Consider the following 23,177-nt stretch of genomic DNA (forward strand, 5'->3'; position numbering starts at 1 on the left):
TGAAAATGTGCAACATCCAAGTACAGGAAACCAGACCATCTCTATACAGACAATAATAAGCAAGGAGGTGAGGGCACTCACAGCACCAATCTGAATCTTCTCTGTAGATTCAAATTATTATTGAAGTCATAGCAATCAAGAGACCAAAAGTCTTTTCTGTAAAGCACTTCATTTTGAAAAGTTCTTCAAACCCCAAATAAAGTTTACCCACTTTAACTCACCTTACCTACTTTTTTAAACCCAAGCTTCTGATGAACCTTTGCGAAATAGTATGAAAATCAAAATAGATTTTCATTTTAGGAGGAGAAATCACGGCCAGAGATTGAATCATTGTTTTCATCAACAGGCAACACACAGTGAAACATGGCATCCCCCGTATTGCCTTCACGGACTGTCGGGAATAAATGTATATGTGAGAACAGGTGCCGCTTGAGAAGGTAAATAATGTAATGTATAGTATTTCATTGCCAGAAATGAACTCATAAAACAAAGAGACGAACACATTCAAGCCTAAAACTAATTTATAATCACGTCAGATAAACCACCACCGGAGCTTTGGTTGTATTTTTTTCTTTTTAGTATGCGGCCGATAAGTCACGAAGCAGAGAGTAGCACGAATTACGAGGAGCTCAAAAGGCAGCAGCTGGTCGATGGGCCGGTCTCCCCCGCCTCCTGCTGTTGCTGCCCGGCTGCTCCATAAACACAGAGCCGCTGCCGCTGCCGCTGCCGCCGCGGTGGTGGACGACTGTAACGGTACAGTAGACTGGGACTGTGGGCATCTTAGCAACGCCGACCGCGGCTTGGCTCGGCTCGGCTCGGCTCGGCTCGGCTTGACTTGAAACCTGCTCGTAAGTTGCGGTACCAGTGAGGTAAAGTCTGTCATGAGTTTAAAGGGTGAGTGAGTGTACCGACGGCTCATCATCTGAACTATATGTTGCTAAATGCTAAATGAAGTCTGACAGGCCAACGCCAGGTTTAGATGCTAGCTGCTTCAGTCTTTAACCGGTTTTGTCGCTAGGTAACGCCGCAGACTGTTGGTTTGGGCTCTGTGGTCCTTAACACGCTGTGTTGTTGTTTTTTTTGGAGGGGAATGACAACACTATTAAGAAAGCAAATGGGTTTTACTCTTTAATTAGCTCTTTAAGGTAGCAATGCGTGCTATACTATTTGACAATAACGTTAGCCCGCCGGCGTCGGATTATTGTACAGTGGTACAGCAACCGTGCCCTGCCCAGCAGTGCCACTCGTAGCGTTTCGCTATAATGAGTGATCATTATGCAAAAGTCAAGGTTCAACTCGAGCAGATGAAATCGTGCGGCGAGGATGCAGAGAAACAGGGTGTGGAGGCTGAGGAGGAGCAGCAGCTGCCACTGCCAGTGTCTTGTTCTTCTCCCCCGGCTGCTATTGTCTCACCAGACCCCTCCAGCAGCATCACCATACCTGGAGGAGATGCATCAACAACCAACAGCTATGGTAACGTTACACAAAAAGGTAAAAGTCGGAATAAGCAGGGGAAAGATGACAAGAACTCATGTGGCAAGCCCATCTCAGATCTGTCATTGCAGGGCTCTGTAGTTTCTGCTCATGTTAGGAAGAACTTGAATGGACTTGGGCATGAGAGGACACTTCACATCAGAGGGACTGGAAAGATCCTGCAGGGCAAGTCGGAGCCTAATGGGAACTATGTGACCATCCATGCATCCAAAATCATTCAAGACACACGCCGTGAGGATGGATTCAGACTTGCAAAGAAGAGAAGACCAGTGACCGTGGACACATCCAAAGCCAAGACCTCGTTGGAGGCGCTGAAGCTGAGCATCAAGCAACTTAAGTGGAAAGAGGTGTGTTTTAATGAGAGTTTTGGTTTTCATTTTCCTCAGCTGTTTATTTTTTTCCCCAACCATGTGCTGTGCAGATTTCATTTCATACCAGGGCCCTGGTTTCAACCAAGCAGATCTCTGACACCAGCTGTTCAGTGAATCAGTGTTTTATGGGGATGACAACCAGCCTGGGTGTGGGTTAGAACTATGCCAGCATGACAACTTTTGTTTTTTACTTCTCCCCAACTATGCCCCATTTAAAAAACCATATGTCTGCAGTTGTTTACTAGTGTAGATAAACTCAACAACATGCTCCTACACCAACACCAATGTAGCTCATCCTTTTTGATTCAGCTTTTAAATGGTGATTAATGCTGTTAATATGCCAAAAGTCAAGACAGTTCTTGCCCTTGCCCTTTAATGCCTTCTTCAACAGAAAAATATTCTTTCATCTTTTGTCCTCTTGATGTTGAGAAACACCAGGGACTGATATCAAGATCTGCACAGCACAGCTACAACTTAAGACGACTTTTATTGGGCATTAAACAAGCAATAAATGACACTTAAAACTTAATCTCCAATTTGTTACTGTAACTGATGATTAAAACAGTTAAAATCAATCTTATACTAATTACACAACCTGTTCTGTTCTGAATAGGACTTTAGATTATGAAGTAGTTCTCCTGTGTGCTTCTTTTAGCTGAGACAGAAGGTGGAGACAGTATCTCTGACAAATTGTCATGAATCACTAAGTTTAAAGTATCGGTAGTTTGAATTGTGTGTGAGTATTTTTGGATGAAGGCTTTACACACTCAACTTTAGTCATTGTTTCACTGTCTTTGATATCCTGTCCAGTCCACTATATTATATTTTCTGCGTGGCTTGGACCAAGGAATTTAGGCTGATTATAAACATGCTGAAGCTGAAATTAGAAAAAAATGTTAGTAGTCATGTGTCTGATTTGATGCGGATTCAATACATAGGGATTTTCTTTCAAGAATGCAAAACTTGCAGAATTTCATGCACCGGTTTTGCAAATTAAGTTGTGAATGGAGTCATTTATGTTCTCCTTATGACTACATATTTAGGGTATACTGATTTAGTTTCCCTTTTTACCTTTGGGCATTTATTTCTAGTGTCTCTACAAAGTTTGTATTGATGAAGTTGTTTAAATAAAACTAAACACATTAATATTTTAGGTTACATTATGACCTTTAACCCAACCACTTGATAATGCCAGTTTGTTAAATGTATACAATTACACAGGATGGATGTGGATGAAACTCCTTCCAAGTGAAAAGCAACAACTTTTTAAAGATTTATGCGAGGGCTAATTGATCCAGTTCTTTTTCTACGAGCCACAAACACCATCTGGTCAGTTTGAATGCGATGCAATTAATACCATCTATCAGCCATTATTAACACGGTGTCCATTATGCATGAGAAGTAAAGACGGGGCCAATGCGGTGAGACAGGTGAGGTAACGACTCTACTTATCACCGGTGACCACGCAGTGACACTTAAACCTTTCCAGCTCTGCCATCGGAAACGGCGGACAGAGGGACTATACATTACCACGCTCCGGTCACATGATCCACCCCCAACAAAGTCAAGGGCGCTATAGATCCCGTGTCGTTCTGAAAGTGCCTGTCAACATCTTCGAAGGAGCTGAAACTCCAGAGGCAGCGCTCTGTTTGTTTATATCACTTATTAAAATGAACATAGACGAGTTGTAGGCCACAACACCGACCGGTTGACAGTTTATGAGGACATTCTTGTGAATGAATGATGATATGAAACATTTGGCTTCAAGGCCAGTTTGCATCCAAATGTCTACTTCGCCCTGTACATCTGCAGCGTTCTCAGGCCAGAGAGACAGCTGTCAACTGACTTTAAGCATATGGCATTCTCAAACAGTGGGAAATGATTAGCCTTAAGCTCCGCTAATCCAATAGACTTCTAGTCCTCTTTGAGGCAGAGGGAGAATGGCAAGCCCTGGGATCTGAGTTCAAAAACGAGACTAATTACTGTGCGTTTAATCACGGTGCTGGTATTTTCATTAGAATCGAACATTTTGAGGTAAAGCGCGTTCATTTTTTAAAGCCCCACCCCCCGCTCCCCCACCCTGTCTTCCTTCATTGTAGAGCACTTAGAAACCAATAACCTGAATAACTTAGATTATACGTTCTGTAAATTTGAGGGATGATGATGATGATGATGCAACTTAACGTATCCCCCTGATTGCTTTTTGCTCTAATAGCGCTACCTCAGCAAGTTCAGTGTTTGTTTTCATTCACAAAGTGGCTTGGAAAATTACCCACATGTGACTAAGTCCACTTTAAGTGCATGGACATTGACCTATCTTTCCATACACACACACATACACACACACAAGATGGCTATTTTTGATCCTGATCCTTTACAAACTACTCTGTTTAATTTGACCTCCTTCCCTGATGCGATTTAGCAGTCATACGAAGGCATTCTCCCTGGCAGTAATTATATCAGGTCTTGGCTGTCGAGTAGGGTTTCCCTCTTTTCACACACTCTCATACTAACTCATTAATGAGATGTAACTCTGTCACTGGTCTGTCTTGTAGCTGGGCAGTCGGTTGGGTCATATCGGGATTGAATTTAACAATGGTGATAGACGATATGCCGCTGATCTCTCAGTACAACTTGACATGGAGTCATCAGGATATTATAAAGTTAAAGATGAGAGCTGTGTCAGGTTTTAATATGTGAACAACGAGCTGCGTGGAAAACACTGCATCTTTGAAATAAATTATTCAGATCTGTTTTTGCGGTTATCAGGAAGAAGAGCCCACGCAGACTATAAAAATAAAAGAGAAAGACAAAAAGGAGAAACAATTGCTAAGCAGTAAATGGTTACTTACTAAATGCTTGTGCATTTTCAAGAGCACATGGATAACACAATATATATATCAGTATTTGTGATGCAGCCTGCCACATACTGAAGATGTTTTTCTCTTATCTTGAGACCAAAGTTATGACCTCGGTCATGTGGCGTGTAAACGAAGCTTTAACTCCATTTGCTGAGCTGAAACTTCATGCATGGAGATTTGACGGAGCACAGGAAACATCCAGTAATACATAATGCATTGATAGAGAGAAGTGAGACACAGCAGTGAGTAGGAAGTGGAAGCTGTCTTCATAGTTTACTATCCAGAGTATGAACACTGTTGGAGCTCTTTTTGCTTTGTTAAAAAAAAAGAAACATTTTTTCATGATGGGATACTTGTGTTTGAGTTTGGAAATGAATACCGATACATGGTTATCACAATAGGAGGGAAAATCCCGTCCATTTAGCTTCACTGCAGCAGCACATTGGATGAATTATATGTGGTTTGGAGTGTGCAAGTGTGGGCAGAGAAGAGGTTTAGTGGACAAAAGCTGTACTTTGTGCCAGTAGGTTTTCCTAACTCTCTCTAAATCCTTTTATAGTATCGCTTCCTCTTCTCTCTCCCAGCTCATCACAACAGCACACGCACGGCCTACCATCTTTAGGCAAGATTATCCTTCCACTCTGGGATCACCAGAAGGGCAAGCACTTCACTAGTGTCCTGAGTCATACTAACAGATTAAGCCCTCTTTGTCATTTACAGATGCAGAAGCAGTGTGACTTTCTGAATTAATTGTTGTTATTCTGTTGTTTTAGATTGTCTTTTAATTCTTGTTTTCTCTTTTCTTTGTGCGATTCTTCAGTTTCCTCTGGGAAGACGAGCAGCCTGTGACATCTACTGGCATGGCGTCTCCTTCCATGATAATGAAAATATTGTCTCAGGGCAGGTGAACAAGTTCCCAGGTATTTCAGAGCTTCTGTCTCAATCAACCTGCGACACCCACTCTGTTCACATCAAGCACCTCGCACTAATGTTTGTTGAACTGTAGGTGCAGAGAGGCCTTGAATTCAGCTCCCAGTGCTTCATGTGTGCTCAGTATTCTGTAATCACAACAGGGGGGATTTAGTCGAAGCCCTACTGATCCTCCAATACCAACCCGTTCATGCCACAACAGTAATCATTCAGAGATTATTGTATTTGTAACAAATGTACAACCAAATTTACATCACTTTCTGGGTTACACTTATCTTCTGCTGTGTTGCCCTTGTGTTAGATCTTTTTACAAGTTAGTGTTTGTCTGTTTTTCTCTATAGGATCCGTCTTCTTGCATTAAAACTAGCTGTAGTTGAAGAAAAGACTTTAATCACAGTGTTTTTCAAGCACAGTGTCTTTCAAATGGTGCATTGCAGGAATGATTGAAATGCTGAGGAAGATCAACCTGAGTCGTGCAGTGCGGACTATGCAGGAGCTGTTCCCAGAAGAATACAACTTCTATCCCCGTTCCTGGATCCTGCCAGAGGAGTACCAGCAGTTCTCCACACAGGTGCAGTTGCACAACATGAAAATGTTGTAATTTCTGTGCGACGTGCAGCAGTCTAAACACGGATACTAACACATGCATAAGACCAGCCACAACACTGAAGTCAGTTACTAGTTTTAATGGTTTAATGTCTGGACTGAGATGCAAGATAGCAAGATGAACTCCCAGATGGCTTTATAAATAATAATATAGCAGTGACTCAGACTCAGTTGCTGGCAAGAGCAGCAATTTGTTAGCTGTGCTCTGTGTGAGACAAAATAAAGATTTTCTATCACTTCTAGCTTTCTCTCCAAGCGATCAATTTACAAGTAAGTAGAGCTGAAATCACAGCATAGCTTTTGCCTTGTAAATGATGTGTTTTGCCAGACAACGTCACAGTTATAAAAATAAAAAAAAACAGGATTTTGTCACTGCAGAGCAGCAGCAGCACTTTGGAAATCAACACGTTGTCTTAAGGAGCTGCGCCTCAGTCACAATTTCAAACTTGTTCCATTTTCTGACAACACAAACAGAGAAACCTGCAAACGAGAACAGCTTTAGTCAGAATCAGGCTGTATAAAAAAATACTGCATATGTGAGCACAGAGAGCAGGAGAGAAGCAAATAGATCAAGGGCTGAAATCGGCTGACACTATGCAGAATGGAAATATGACAAGATGGCGCCATGAATATGCTAATAGCTTCTTACATCATGGAGCAAAATTTTGCAACTTTTCCCGGCAACCTTTTGTTACTTTCTATTGAGTTGTTTACATCGCTCTCCCATAACAGTTTCGTACATGCTCAACTTTGCATATATGCCACACACACAGTCCAACCATATATAAGTTTCTGACTACTGCTGGGTTTTAAAAAAAAACGTTTTTTCCGATCATATCGATCTTCATTAAGATCCAATATTGATTCATAAAACCCTTAGATTGATCTTTTAATGTACGCCATTGCAGTGTTGCACTGTTTACTTCTGGAGTGGGTCATGTTAAATAAATGTGCATTAATGCAACTGCTTTTCGGTCCAATTAGTGTAAACATTTATATTTTTTAATAATACACCAGGTTAGAGAGTCCCATCTTTGTACGATTTGCAACATTATTTTTGTGAAAATCTCTTTCATAACCAAGCAAATTGGTATTAAAACTGAAATATCGAATTGGGACCTTTTGAATTGGAATCAAATCAATTCAGCCCTCGTCCTACTCCCATCTTGTTTCCTCTCAAGTTTTCAGGTCGGTTCTAGCCAAGCAGTATCAACACATGCAAAAGTTGTAGACTAAATGTGGTGTTTTCCAATTCCTCTGCTGTGGACGGACGCTCACCACGCTACATTGCAACAGTGGCGTCCTAAATAGTATGACCTGTTTAATCCTTGTTTCATGGGCTTGCTTCATTGCTCACTTCCCCTCGAGGGGTGGAAAGCCAGACTGTAACGCATTTATGCGCAATAGCCCCTTAACACATGGTTGAGTCGAGCAGAATTGTCCCGAGAAGGAAAAGCAGAATTGAGTGAGTGTCGACACAGGGAAGGAAGGAAGGGAAGAAGAGAACGAGCTTCTCCCGTCTCCTTTTCTCCTGGGTGACCACAGTGAACAAGGAAATTACAGTTACCATGTGCGCCACTCGGCACATGTCACAGATAGGCCGACAATGGAGGCATTGATCCAGATTTGTGTGTTATTTTCATCAACTTGGTTGGAATGTGGTTCAGACAAGGACATTTGAAATAATATGTTCTTTTTTAAATCAAATCTCCATGTCCATTTTGGCAAGTAGGTAAATATTTCTGGCATCACACATTAAGGTCACATGTAACAATCAGATTAGTAGTCAGATCTAATTAGAGGAGCTAACAGATTTTGGCAGGTGGCAGTTGAATCTCAGCCTCTGCTATCAATACTGATAGCAGTGAGCAGGTTCTCATTTTTCACTGAATGAATCTTAATTGGTGATGTAATTGCATTGGCAGATTGTCAATAGCCTCTGTTGTTGGTTGAAGGGAAATATTTATATTGCAGCTGTGTATATTGTCCAGCAGGGGGCACCAGAATATCACTGACAAAACTGTTTCCTATTGAACAGAAGCTTTCCTTTGTTACGTCTGTGTGACATAATGACAATTAGTCATTCAGCCAAACAGGATTATTACATAATCAGAAATATAAGGCTTGACTTTCACTGCTGCTTTCTAATCTGTCAGTTTGTTACACCCAACTCAATTGAAAAATTTATATTTTTAACTTGTATGTAGAAGTTAAATGCATTAAGAGAGCTTTATGAAAATTATTTAAACATTCATTTTTTGTTTGACACCTTTACAAATATTTCATCAACAATCCATGTTATTGACGTTGGCAAACATCTGTTTTAAAGGGATACTTCACCCAAAATCGACAATTCACCAATTTTCTACTCGCTGTCATGCCAAAGAAGGGTTCGGAGAACTTTCTGAGTCATCAAAACGCTTTTGGAGTTCCAGGGGGGGTCCGGCTGGCAATGGGTTTTCATATAATGGCGGTGGATAGTGCTCACTTTTGAGTCGTCCAAAACACACACTATGAAACATCCAGATACCTCCATACTGCTCGTCCGTACTGACCCAAGTGTCCTGAAGCCACGACATAAAAAAGTTGTTCAGAAAAAGTTAATTTGATTTGTTTTTAGCCTTGTTGTAGCAGTAGCTCCCAGTGGCTGCGTGAGATGCACGAGATTTCCTGCGAGATGTTCTTCCGTGTTTACATCATACATCCTATAGTGGTTTACAACGACGAACGAACATCTCGCACATGCGCAGAAACATCAACAGAGCCACTCTGGGAGCTACTGCTACAACAACGCTAAAAACAGAGATAAAATTATTTTTTTCATGTGGCAGCTTCAGGACACTTGGGTCAGTACGGACGAGCAGTATGGAGGTATTTGGATGTTTCATAGTGTGTGTTTTGGACGATTCAAACGTGAGCTCTATCCGCCGTCATTATATGAAAATCCGTTGCCAGCCGGACCCCCCCTGGAACTCCAAAAGCGTTTTGATAAAGCGTTCCCCAAACCCTTTCTTGGTATGACGGTGAGTAGACAATTGGTGAATTACTGATTTTGGGCGAAGTATCCCTTTAAGTGACCATAAAACAGAGCCACTCAGGGACTGTGGTGTTTGTTTTTTGACTCCTAGATCCGCATGGTGAAGGAGAACGACGCCACGGTGAATCCAACCTTCATCGTCAAGCCAGATGGCGGCTCTCAGGGGGACGGCATCTACCTCATCCGTGACCCCAGTGACCTAAAGCTCATGGGGGGTCCACAGGCCAAACAGGCTGTAGTCCAGGAGTACATCCAGAAGCCGTTACTCATCGACAAGCTCAAGTTTGACATTCGCCTCTACGTGCTCATAAAGTCTCTGGAGCCATTGGAGATCTACATTGCCAAGGAGGGCCTGACGCGGTTCTGCACCGAGCCCTACCAGGTATCCTAGACACACTTGGGGGTTTTTATAGCAAACACAAAACTAAGTATTAATCACTCTCACTCTGATTCTGCAGGAGCCAAGCCAGAAGAACCTCAGCCACGTCTTCATGCACCTGACCAACTACTCCCTCAACGTCCACAGTGGCAACTTTGTGCACTCCGACAGCCAGAGCACGGGCAGCAAGCGCACACTCTCCAGCGTGCTCTACAGGCTGGCAGCTAAAGGTGTCGACATCAAAAAGGTGTGGTCGGACATCATCGCTCTTGTCATCAAGACTTCCATCGCTGTGGTGCCTGAGCTCAAAGTCTATTATCAAGCCGATATACCACCAGGCAAACCGGGACCCACATGCTTCCAGGTGAGAGACTGTGTTGGCATCAGAATATGTACAGCAGGAATGTGATGAACGCACTATTTTGATGCGCACAGGTGAAAAACACATGTATTTTAAAGGGATAGTTCAACTCTGTCTCGTAACGTTCCTTTATTATCTCATAGCGTGGTGAATGTGCAGGTCACAACTTGTCCACCAGAGTGTTTTGGAGTTGTTGGATTGTGTATTTGATGAGTTTGATGAGAGAAACCAAGTAATCCCATTAGCCTCCGTAGCGTAGCTTTGAGCAGCTCGCGGCTCTGCTCCGCCATTCTAAAAATAGCTTGCACCGACAATTAAAGGTAACAAACTTACTCCTAAGACTATAGGGATTATGACAATGGGCCAATTTGCCAAAATGTTGAACTACCCCTTTAACAATATATTTATTGTTATGTACAGTCACAGGGACAATAACATTATAAACACCCCTCTTCCCCCACCCTCAACAGTATATATGCATTTACATAGGGAAAGAAAGAAAAAAAAAAAAGGGCCAAAATGAGAATGAAATAAAACACAAAATCAATACTGGTCATGTTTATTGATCATAGGCATGCCAGTTTCCATAAGTGCTGTCAATCAAATTTAGTCATTACATTCAGTCAGAGTCTCCCTATTTCTCTGTAGTTATTTAGTTTCCCTTTGGCAACATCAGTTCATTTCTCCAGTCAGTGCCAAGCATGATGCCATTTCCTGTAACCACATTCTCACCAATTTCACTTTTCCACCTTGAAAAACACCTGTATTTTAGCAGTAATTTTCATCCTCCCCCTTGCACACACCTCCAATTCTCTCGTACATGTGAACAAATCATACAAAAGGAGCCTTATAACTCTGGATCGTGTCTCATAATATTAACACCCTTACCTCTATATCATGAGTCATCCAGGTGACTGTGGTAGGGAGGCGACTTGTCTTGAAACGGAGAGGTTTTCCTTAGGTTGATCGTCTTTATTCTGACATTTTCTTTAAAGTTTGTTGTTCAATGCAGGAACAATCTTGGATGTCAGTGTCTTTCTCTCTCTTTCCTTTCCCTTTTTGCTTTCTAAAGACTCTTCAAACGCTTTAGTTTTTTCAGGAAAGCTTCTTACTGCATGTACAGCCCAATGAGCTATGATGACCTGTCTTATCTGTAATAAGTTTTTAAAGAAGTTATACAGAAGTCATCCTGTTCCATTCTGTTCAGTTTATTAGTGAGAGAGTTAGGGTTGAGTTTGGGTATATTGTGTTTTTCTGTTGGCAGTTACAATAGTAGCTTTGTATTAGTAAAATTTATATGTACAGTCTGTAATAAAGTGTGTGATTGTGTCTTAGGTATTAGGTTTTGACATCCTGCTGATGAAGAACCTGAGGCCAGTTTTACTAGAGGTCAACTCCAACCCCAGCATGAGGATAGAGCACGAAAAGGAGGTAAACATGATCGTCAATATCAGTCGTGTCATACGCTGTAATATTGTCGATGCTATTTTTTCAGTGTTATAATAAATGTTTGTGTGTGTTGTTCAGGTTGCACCAGGAGTTTTTGAATACGTCCCCAGTCCTGTGGATGAAGAGGTCAAAGTGGGCGTTATAAGGGACACTCTTCGCCTAATGGACCCTGGCCACAAGAAACCTTCAATGTAAATACACTGGCTTGCACAAATGTACACTCACTCACTCACACACACGCGTCACGCGCAGTAAACACACACTTCAAGTTTCTTATATCCTCCAGTCTTTGTCTGCTGGCCTTTAGAGTCCACTTTTAAAGACATGATATCTTCCTCCGCCTGTCTTTCCTCTGAGCCCGGCTCTGCACCACTCAACAGCTCTCCATAAGCCTGTTAAATGGAAAAATTAAATTCAGCTGAGCCGTGGTGGAAATTCTCACATTACTGTACAAGTCTGGTGGCTCAATCTCTCTGGCTGACTGGCCCTGTGTGGTGCCTGGCAATAAATCTCCTCTACCATTAGGCCTTCTGTTTTTTCTTCCTCTTCTTCGTCTTCTCAATCTGTTTTTCTTCTGTGACAAGAGGATTTACTCTCTGTTCTTCCACCATCTCCATTTCTTGCCTATTTCTCCCCCTCACAGTCTCTCTCTCTCTCTCTTTGGCTCCTTCCCTCACTTCTGCCTCGCCTCCTCTTCAGATTAACTTCGATATCAGATATTTGATCTGCTTTGTTCTGCGAGCGAGGAGGGGGATATCTTCTCGGGGATAATACCCACTTAACTATTATATTCATGACCAGTAACATATTGAAATAATCCGCCTATAATATGTTTAATCCTCACTCCTCCTGCATTGCTGTATTTTTGTCGAGCTCGAATCAGCAGAACCACATTGTGTTCTTGTTCATGAATCACACCAGTGTCACACAGCATACACATCCCTCTCAACTAATTCCTCTATACATACTTCTAGAGCCCAATAAGCCTTTAATCTAATGTCCCTCATGCTGGGGGCCGCTCAAAACCTTTGTGTCTGAACAACATACAGTTTTGGAGCTAATATGATGGATTGATTAGTTGGTTGCCAGTAAATTCAGCTATTTAAACCCAACCTACTCTGATTTCACAATCAATACAATCAATAGTGATTTTAAATAAGTCATTTGTCAGGCAAAAATGTCTTTCACTTTCTCAAATCTGAATATTTGTTGATCTTTTTCATTATGTAACAGCAAATGTATTATTGTTAAGACTATATGAGTATTTCTTTACATTTTATAGACCAAAAACTCAAAGTTATTACAGTCAGCTATTTAAAGAAAGAATTGGCAGATAAACCTTGAATGAAAACAGCTGTTAGTTGCAGCCCTGAACTGTGGAGATTATGGACTATTATATTTTACACAATCACAATGTTTCACCAGTATAATATTGATTTAATGAAGTAATAGTTGTTGCATTGTCAGTCAGTAGCTTGTAGTTGTCAGACATTAGTCCTGATATTACACAATCTGAGTTTCCCCTGGTGCTTGGTGAATTATTTGCCTCATTTCATTGTGAGCACACACCTCCATTTATTTCACCACTGCACTGTAGACGCTGACAGTTTATCTGCAGGTTTAAGCCTCTTCGAGCCAATTAAATAGTGGAGGAATATCTTCATAAAATATCTCAGCGTGAGAGTATCTATAATCTGCAGTCATGTGGTGAGAAGAGGCTTAAGCCCAGACTGAGGCGAGGTGCGTCACAGAGGAAACAAGTTCAGTGATCTTTAATATGATATAATTCAGTGCGTCCATAAAAATGGAGCGTTGCTTAAAGTGACACCGACAAGGACGGGGTTTATGATGTGAAGAAAGTTATAAGGCCTAGCAGTAATGTTTAAAATTCTCATGTATCTATTATGTTAGTAGAAAGATACCATGTCACTAAAGAGGGTGGAAAGTCTTTGAATAAGTTATGAGCTTTCTGGAGCTGGGAAAAGGATCCACCTTTTTTGGAGGTCTCAAGGCTCTGTCCTAGGACCTGTTCTTTTCTCCATTTATATCAATAAGCTCTGTTAAAATGCAAGTAACACTACGCTGTTTATTATCTCTCTCACAAGCTGTTGAGTTTATATAAATGACGAATTAATTACCTGTTTAAAATAAAAGGTAGGTAAGAAAAAATCCAGGGTAGAAACTAGTAGTGGAAAAAGTGCTAAGCAGTGATGGGAATAACAACGTTATAAAATAACGGCATTTCTAATGGCGCTACTTTTTTCAGTAACAAGTAATCCAAAAAGTTACTTTTTCCCCGGTAAGAACACTGTTACCGTTTCTCACAATAAAATGTGCCATCACTTGCCTCAAGAGGTCCCATCACAAAATAATACACCCGTTAAAGTGTACTTTTTTTCAGTCCATCAACAATTAATTCATGCATTTTATTAAAAAAGTAACGTAATAGTTACTTTTCCTGGTTATTAGTTACTTATCTATTTATTTTATATTATTGAAAGTGTTTTTATATTGTATTTTTATGGTATTGCTTGTTTGCACTGAAGGGGGGCGCTAATTTCGTTATACAGAGAGTATAATGACTAATTTCGTTATACAGAGAGTATAATGACAAATAAAGGCATTCTATTCTATTGTATAATGTAGGAACTCAGTTACTTTTTGGGGAAAGTAACTAGAAACTATAAGTAATTGCCTTTTAAAAGTAATGTGCCCAACACTGGTGCTAAGAGTTAGGATAACAAGTAACATATTTATCGTATATGTAATGTTGCACGTGTGTAGGGAGTGTGGTTAGAAACCCGAGAGATCACATGATTAGACAGCCAGTTCTCAGGTATTGAATAGTAATTTTATTGATTAGCAATACGTCTCATAATGGCAGCAGGAGTTATAATTCAAACTCTGTCATAGCGTACAGACCTCGACCACAACGAGTTAGTATTCATGTCAGGGTGTGATTGCAGGAAAGTGTGCTGTCAGCTATGCAGATAGTGACTGAGTCGCGTTGAAGGAGCTCTGTGTGTGTGTCTGTGTGTGTGTGTGTGTGTGTGTGTGGGAGGGGGTGTATGCTAATTATGTCCCAACTAGCTAGGGCTAATGTTTATTAAATTAGCCATAAGATTGGATATGCTCCAAAAAAATGTAATCATTACTGCATCCAGCGACATGGGCGCTAAATAGGAACTCATTAATCATTCACTCCCACGGTTTGTTCTCTGTGTTTGTGCACGGTCGGTCACAAAGGCACCTGCAACCTGCAGCATGACAGTAATGCACGATTTGATTTGTTTGATGGCAAAACAATGATTCTCATCACACTGAATTATATCTATTCTTTCTTTTTTTTTCTTAATCAAGCCATTTGTGCAGAAAGATGTGTGAAATCTAAAGAAAAAAATCTCCAGGATCTAATACTCACAGGTGATGCAAGCATGTGATGCTGCAGACTTAAGGACAGATTCAAGGGAAACAAGTGGGAGAGACGAGCGCCGAGTGAAAGCGTTTTAGAAGACGACAGTGTTTTGATTGGCATTGTGAGCGTTTTGATGAGTCACTGTCTCGGGGATGGTTTAGATTCAGCTCCAATGTATTTTAATGGGGAAGGTCTGATTTTATTTGTTTTGCTGTTTTTCATTCAGCCAGCTCGTATCATCACACATAGATGGGAGGTTAGGAGTTTGTTTACTGCACAGATGGTCTGCTGCTAAGTAAACATACCTGTGCTGTGGAGTTTAGACTGATTTCACCCCCCCTGTGTGACAAAATGAAGCGAGAACGAAATGAGAACTGACCCGGCACACGGTAAAAAAAAAAAAAAGGTGTTTCTATTTAAAGGAGATGGAGTGAGAGCTTATGTAAGAACGATAAGTCAGTATAAAACGGCAGAACAAAAGGGGCGAAATGTGGCGTTTTTGGGAGAAAACGGGGCGACGAGATAAATGAGGGCTTGTGAGAAAGAGGATGTGATGGTATCAGTGACTCTTAGACATGTACTTCTTGCACCCAGCTCATTAATCCTGTATACGGTGTTTCTCTGCAGGTGATTTATGAGCCATTATGAGGTGTGTGTGTGTGTGTGTGTGTGTGTGTGTGTGTGTGTGTGTGTCAGAGAAAATGTGGGTGAGAAGAACAAAAGAGCTGATATTCATACCTGTTTTCAAAAAGCACGATACAAATGCATCACCTGTATAAACGGATATAAAGGCGGACTGGGTGCAGTCTGAGGGTAACTAAGGTTGAGTCATGGGTTTTCCTGTTCTGCTCTTTCACTGAGAACAGCTTTGAATTGAATTTTCGTGAGCACCGTTTCCTGAATGTCGTGGGTGTATGTTTTTGTGCGACTCTGAGAAAAAGTTTAGCTCGACTTCTGAAAAGTGCGCAGACACTTAGATTTATTATTATTATCATCATCATCATCATCATCCCCGACACCTGTTTGAGCCCTTTTGACTCCTGTGTTGCCGTGGCTTTTTGAAGATTTACTCACCGGAGGAGGAGCAGGGGGGATAGCAGCACTCAGGCAGGTTAATGACAGCTGAATTAGCCACAGTCCTCCTCATCCACTCTCAACTAACATTTGACACCGGGCCTGTGGATGTTCTTTTCTAATAACCTGTCATTCTTCACCTTTTTACCCTCTCGCTTTGCCTCCATCATCCCTTTCTCTCTCTCTCTCTCCGTCTGCTGGGAATGTTTGTCGACATTCCCCTCACTGTCCGTCTTGGCTGTCATCTTGTCCGTTTTTAGCCGAGCCTGTCCTGTCTAAATAGAGGTGGGTGGTGTCCTTCTAGCTGCCGAGGGATGATTGATTCTATTAAACATTCAGCAGTGCTCTCTCGGTGCCATTCACACTGCTTACTAATTCATAGAGAAAAGAAACGGCCTCAGAAGAGTCAGCGCTGCTCCATCCCCTCGACGTTTGTTTATTTCCCTTCGCTGCTTATGTGTCTTCATGCTCATGACCATAGGAGTTATCCTTAAAGGCCCTCTCTCTCTACGCCCACACAGGTGTTTTTACTTTTTACACTAACTCTGCCTGATGAGACCCTCGGCTCAGGGGGGGCAACGTGAGGGGGAATTATTCGAGGTCACTGGACTCAATAACTGTGCAATAAGAATGATAAAAGTGTAATGTGTTGTTGTGCAGGTGCAGCAAAGTAAACATCAGAGCGAGGGAGGTGTCACAGAGAGCACAGTGTGCACACAAACACATAGACACACACACACACACACACACACACACACACACACACACACACACACACACACACACACACACACACACACACACACACACACACACACAGCCCACGGCTCCCATTCATTTTCTATGAGAAGAGTCGAGTCCCTCCGGAGAAGCTTGGTGGCCTCAGGAAAGTTCACATCAATGAGTTGTTGCTGCAAAATTGAAGTTTGGGAACCAATCACAACAACCCAGGAATGATTTATTAGGAAATTATTAATCATTTTAGTTGTTTGCTGGAAAAAAAAAAGTCCTGACCAACAGTCTTTTTTTCTAACTATGTAAATCCAGTCGCTTTTCCTCTGTTTTGCTAACCCTCCTCTGGGCCATGTGCATTTGTTCACAGCGAAGCCGGCGAGAAATCAGTCGATAGAGGGGAACAAAACGCTACAAACAATAAATGTTATGATGTATTGTGTATATTTGTGTAGTTTGATCTGTCATAAGCAAGAGATTACGGGTTACAGGGCGCGTTTGTTTCATGGTGCCGCGGAGACTGTAGAGCTGTAACAAGTAAAGCCATTTATTAAACCATCACAATTACTCCAAAGCTGTTTAATTAAGGTAAAAATGTAGCATAGTTAAGCTACAAATCCTGCATAGTTCCTCTTTAAATTGACTTTGCAGATATTTGAATGGAGGGAAATGTAGTCAACATGTTTCCCTGTCCTTGAAGATGCATTATTACCATTATGTGTAAGTGTACATATTAAAACCTTCATGTGCCTTGTTTTGCCCTACTGATCCTCCTCGAATCTTACATCCTTATATTTATATAATTGTACATGTTGAATAGTTTTCATACTTTTTGAAGAAGAAAAAAACAAACTTTTTTCCTCTGTTGGTTGTTTGTTGCTTGCAGAGAAGTAAAAAGTCATTTTGGGTCAGCGAGGGTTCTCATTCTCACTCATTGTAGCTGTTTTGCTACTGCCGAGCTTTAAAAGCTAAAGTCAAATTCATCCTGCGGAGAATCAATCAGAAGAACAAACAACAGTCAACATAAAATTGTTTACTTTCAATTTCCTCACCAGAGCTTATTGTGTGTAGCTCACTGAGCATGCTGTATGCATTTCCATCTACGTTTCCTGTGCCGCAGGTGACTGATGGATTAAATCCACGCTTTGACTTCGTTTAGTCATTTTAAGTAACTCAACGTAAGTGCTCTTATACGTTGTTGTTTTTTTCTGCCTTGCGCCGAGCGTCAGTGTGATGTCTTTAAAAGCACAATTTGTCCAACGTCGTTCTTTGCAGGGGAATTGGTAATACGGGTCTTAATGCAAGCGCAGGCTTTCATTGACTAATGCCTATAAGAACAGCAGAGAGCCACTGTGCTTTTCAGCAGCATCACCTGGGTCTGCAGCACTTAATGAGTCACAGTGTCGCCTTAAACAAAATTAACCTTCCTTCCTCTCTGGGCTTTGTTTTACTTCTACATCCTCCGTCATTGTGGCTGATGTAGGTGGAAGTTGTGGATGTAAGACGCTGAAAAGACTCAGTGAAGGCTGTGAAATGTTGAGGAGTGAAGAGAGAGTTATTCGTCCGTCATACAATATTATTCTTCCCCTTTTCCCCTGCCAGGCCAGGCTGTGAGTGCAGACGCCAGTGAAAAGCTCGGTGCATTTATCTAGCACAGGTCTTTGCTGTCTGTATCTCAGCTGACAAAAGGCCTTATGGGTCCTGTGCTTTCTCCTGCAGGGCCTGGAAGCCATTAGTCAGGCCTGGACAGCACATAAAGCTGCAGTCGCTTATTTGTGATGTTCAAATCCTCTGGTTAAAAGCTTCCTCGACTGCCGACCATAAAAAACAAGCCCAGAATTAAAACATAACACAATAAAAATGTTGAATAATCTGTGCTTCTCTTTCCCCGACAGAAGTTCCCAACCAAAGGCGGCCGGGTCCGAGGAGATTCCCATGGAGGCGGAGTCGCAGGAGAAGAGCCCGGACGACGGCGCGCTGCCCTCGCTGTGTCTGAAGCAGGTTTACCCCAAGTACACCAAACAGTTCAACTACCTGCGGCTGGTGGAGCGCATCGCGGCGCTCTTCATTCGCTTCCTCGGGGTCAAGGGCAACATGCGTCTGGGCCCCACGGCCTTCAGGACCTTCATCAGGTACAGATGTGATTGGATCCCCCCTCCGTTAGCGTCATCCACGTAGAACTTTAATACAATCAAGTAAACATGGTGCATTTGATTTTGAAGCATTTTTTGGATTATTGTATATAGTGCATTGTTTTCTCTAATAGAAAAAGATTAAAGGAGACATATTATGCCCCTATGCCACAAATTAAAACAGTTCCCAGGTGTCTTAACCTTTTCCATACAAGGCCTGTTTTTGCTCCTCCTGTCCAAAATGACAAACTAAATAGAGTAGAGCTTCACAACTACAAGGGCTGTATAAATAATGTTGGTCTCAAAAGAAAGCTAAGACCTGTGAGATTCCTACACAAGTGAACGAGACGTTATGAGACAGAGTTGTTTTTGAGGTAAATGCAGAGACTGCTTGCCGAAAAACTGCCCCCCACTGTGAACGCGCATCAGCGGTTTTGCACGAATTTACCTCAAAAACAACTCTGTCTGGTAACGTTCTGTTATTATCTCATAGCGTGGTGAATGTGCAGGTCACAACTTGTCCACCAGAGCGTTTTGGAGTTGTTGGATTGTGTATTTGATGAGTTTGATGAGGGAAACCAAGAAATCCCATTAGCCTCCGTAGCTCTGAGCAGCTCACGACTCCACCGTTCTAAAAATAGCTTGCACCGACAATTAAAGGTAACAAACCTACTGCTAAAACTATAGGAATTATGGTTATGGGCCAATTTGCCAAAAATGTTGAACTATCCCTTTAACATATTTGAAACAACACAGGTTGATTAAACACTAAAGTTTTCCTGCTGACTGTTTTCAGAACCTGTAAACTGAGCAACACCAACTTCTCCATGGCGTCAGTGGACATCCTCTACATCGACATCACACGTCGCTGGTCAGGGGCCGTGCCTGATTCTAGAGAAGCAGGTAAACACACACACACACAAACACACACACACACACACACACACACACACACACACATGGAGAAACAAAAAAAAGTCTCACATTGAAACTACATGTAGAGGACAGCGAGCCGTGTATCCTTGAGACCCGGAGCAAACAATGTGCTCGGGAGATAATTGCTTGTCATTCTCCGTCAGTTTCCCTCTGACATTGCGCCGTCGTAATTGAAATGAGCCGAGATCAAAAACGTGACAGCGTCGGAGTCGGAGAGAAAGAGAGAGAGAGAGAGAGACACCGGCGTCGGACATGAATAATTCAGACGTTGCACCTTGCGAGGAATGTTTGTGAGGCGGAGCGGATGGATGGAGATCACATGGACGGGATGGAAGGGCCTGTACGGACGAGGTCGTGGGCTGAATTGGAAATGAGCTCATATGTATTCAGGGAGACAGAAGTCAGAGTCTGTTATTTCTGTGGATGTGCATCGGGAGGATTTGGTGGGAATCGGATGGAGGACGAAACTGGAGAACTGTATTTATGCATTATTACATGTTTTTGTTTGGGGGTATGGGACAGACAAAAGTTTTTCTTTTCTCAAAGGACACCAGGAGGGATTGATGTAACTGTCCTTGTAATCTCTGCACTTTTAATAACGACCTACAAACTTTCCAGTGTGAAGCTGCTTCTCATTAGTTTTTCTCCACTCCACAGGCTCCTCAGGTTTTTTTTTTCTGCACACTCAGAACAACTGAGGCTGCAGTCGAGATATTAAAGAAACCTTTGGGTTTTTAAAAATGCAGCTGCAGCTCCGGCTCTCGCTTCCTTCACAATTTATTGTTTTCTAATTCATCCCTTAGTCGCTGCGTAGATTATAAAACTGAAATGTAAAAATAATCAAGTGTTTTTTTTTTTTTTTTTACTCTTTAACACAGCAACAGTTCAGAGGTTTAATGAGCTGCTGCCTGGAGAAGAGTAATCTTCTTTTGAAAGGAAGGAAAACACGTACAGTTAATATTTATCAGGATCAATACGAAGCAGTTGTTATTATGCATCAAGTTTTCATGTACAATATAAAAAAGTATAGAGCGAGACTCTGCAAGTTTCAAGCGGTTGATTCAAAAGGTTGAGCTCAGGTAATGATGTGTATAAGAGAAAATCAATGCAGCCTCTTAGATAAAGTGAGAACTCCTCCCTGTGTAAATCCTGCTGATTGACATGAGAGTCATATTGATGTTTCCATCAGATCCACCGGAAAAACAACAGTTTATTTCATTTATTTCATCTCAACAGGAACTTCCTGCAGTCGTTTCTTGCGCAGCGGAAAAAATAGTCCCTGAGTGCAGAGTTATCATAGTTAACTAAGACTAAAACTAGCAGTAAAAAAAATAATTTAGTAAACTGAAATGAAAATAAAATTTTTTACCCCAAAACTATAACTAAATAAAAACTACAATGATCAATGCAAAACTAACTAAAACTAAACTGAATATCAGATAACATCAGCTTCGTTTTAGTTTTCTTTAGAGATGCTAAAGTTGCAGGAAGAAAACGCCACAGCTCAATATGGGACGACTTGGAGTGCGTTTTATCTGTCCTGTTATTGTGTTGTATTTTTAATGTGACCTGCCAAGGGACTACAGATGCAAATGAGTTTAAAGCTATAATCTGGTACAGTACATCAAATGGCAACATTTATGTTTGAACTGTACACTGTCCCTTTTTGTAAATAAATTAAAATTGAATTGAATTGACCCACAGGTAGATAAGAGTGAATGTAACGTGACTATAAGACTGATGGGAACATTTATGGGAACTAAGCAACTAAAAGAGAATAATCTCACAAATTTGGAAGTTCATTCATTCATTCATTTTCTAAACCGCTTATCCTGCACTAAGGTTATGGGTGAGCTGGAGTTGGAAGTTCATCTTAACCTGAAAAACTAAAACTAAGACTAAATAAAAACTAGTCAATTCCTCAAAAAAAAAAAAAATTAAACTGAATCTGCTTAATCACGTGTTGAACTAACTAAAACTGAAAAACTAAATAAAAATAAAAAATAATAATGAAAATGTTAAAACTTTAATAACCTTGACTGAGTGAAGTGAAGTGTTCCTCCTAGGGCTGCAACTATCGATTATTTTCATTATCGATTAATCTGTTGATTATTTAAACGATTAATCGATTAGTTGTTTGGTCAATAAAATGTTAAAAAATGTTGAAATATGTCAGTCAGTGTTTCCCAAACCACAAGATGACGTCGTCAAAAGTCTTGTTTTGTCCACAAACCAAAGAGAGACTCAGTTTAAAGGAACAAAGACACCAGAAATATTCACATTTAAGAAGCTGAAATCAGAAAAAACTACTCAAACCGATTATTCGATTATCAAAATAGTTGACGATTAATTCAATAATCGATTATTGTGCGATTAATCGGTAATCGGTTAATTGTTGCAGCTCTAGTTCCTCCCCATCTGAGCCTCTCTCTCTCTCTCTCTCTCTCTGTCTCTGTGTTTTTCCAGGGATGGGCCTGCAGGCGTTCGTGGAAGCCTTTTTCTTCCTGGCGGGCCGCAGGTTCAAGTCCCTTGTCCTGAGGGAGCAGGTGGTGTCGCTGCTGGAGCTGTGCGAGGCTCAGCTCGAGGCCCAGCTGACGGGCGGCGGCGGCGGCGGCGGCGGCAACGTGATGGAGGACCGGCGCTCTGTGAGCTGCAGCCGGGCGCTGCTGCCGAGCCGAGCCGCCGCCATCAAGACTCAGACCCTCGGCCTCGCCGGCGCCGCCAACCCCCAGCTGGGCTCGCCGGCCCCGCTGAGGAGGGCGGCCAGCCAGGACTACCGGCTGCACCCGCGGCTCAAACCTCGCTCACTCAGGGCCAACGTGGAGAACTAATAGGACGGCGGCGATGGCGGCGTTGGCGTTGGCGACGACCAACAGCAGCTCTGCCTTCACCTTTTCTCCACGGGAGCAGAGCGGGAAATTAGGCGTCCGTCCGTCCACCGGAGAAGGACAACGCGCCGGACCCCCTGCTCGCTCGGCTGACCGACCGTCCCCCCTCGTGATTGCTTTTTCTCTTCAGAGGAGGAAAGATGTCCACAGGGGTTTTTTTTTTTTGGTTTTTTTTTCTCTTACAGTGCAAGTGGAAAACGAGGGACACGAGGAAGGGGAGGAGGAAGACAGTGCACTCCTCTCTCTCCTTCCTTCCCTCTCTCTCTCCTGGTGCGATCGTGTATGAACGGTGGTGTCGGTCCAGCGGCTGCTTCTGATTCTCACTGATTCGACAGGGCAGCTATTTGCTTCCCTTCACCTTTTTTAGTCTGGCAACACAAACAAAACAAAACAAAACAAAACATTAGACGCCCCTTCTTCTTCTTGTTCTTCTTCAGTAGACTCACATCACACAAGGATAAAAATAAAAACATAAAATAGGTGTAAGGGAGTGAACTTAGTATGTATATTAT

The 23,177-nt window shown here is 41.9% G+C and overlaps 1 protein-coding gene across 3 annotated transcripts; it reads left to right on the forward strand.

Moving 5' to 3' along the window:
- Positions 1 to 780: 780 nt before the first annotated feature.
- ttll11 (tubulin tyrosine ligase-like family, member 11) lies at positions 781 to 22,616 on the forward strand. Of its 3 annotated transcripts, none has more exons than XM_085793039.1 (11): positions 781 to 1,491; positions 1,552 to 1,841; positions 5,547 to 5,646; positions 6,094 to 6,227; positions 9,391 to 9,681; positions 9,758 to 10,042; positions 11,375 to 11,470; positions 11,567 to 11,679; positions 18,608 to 18,841; positions 19,638 to 19,744; positions 22,244 to 22,616. In XM_085793039.1, exons 1-11 carry the CDS (start codon positions 1,263 to 1,265, stop codon positions 22,606 to 22,608), a joined length of 2,244 nt encoding a protein of 747 aa, XP_085649165.1. In that variant the 5' UTR covers positions 781 to 1,262; the 3' UTR covers positions 22,609 to 22,616. The 3 variants fall into 3 exon arrangements, with proteins under 3 accessions (XP_085649165.1, XP_085649166.1, XP_085649164.1); XM_085793040.1 differs by having other exon boundaries at positions 781 to 1,473; XM_085793038.1 differs by having other exon boundaries at positions 781 to 1,841.
- Positions 22,617 to 23,177: the final 561 nt, after the last annotated feature.

This window comes from Trachurus japonicus, chromosome 12 (genome assembly GCF_045865225.1).
Source record: "Trachurus japonicus isolate A0001 chromosome 12, Traja_1.0".
NCBI lineage: Eukaryota > Metazoa > Chordata > Actinopteri > Carangiformes > Carangidae > Trachurus > Trachurus japonicus.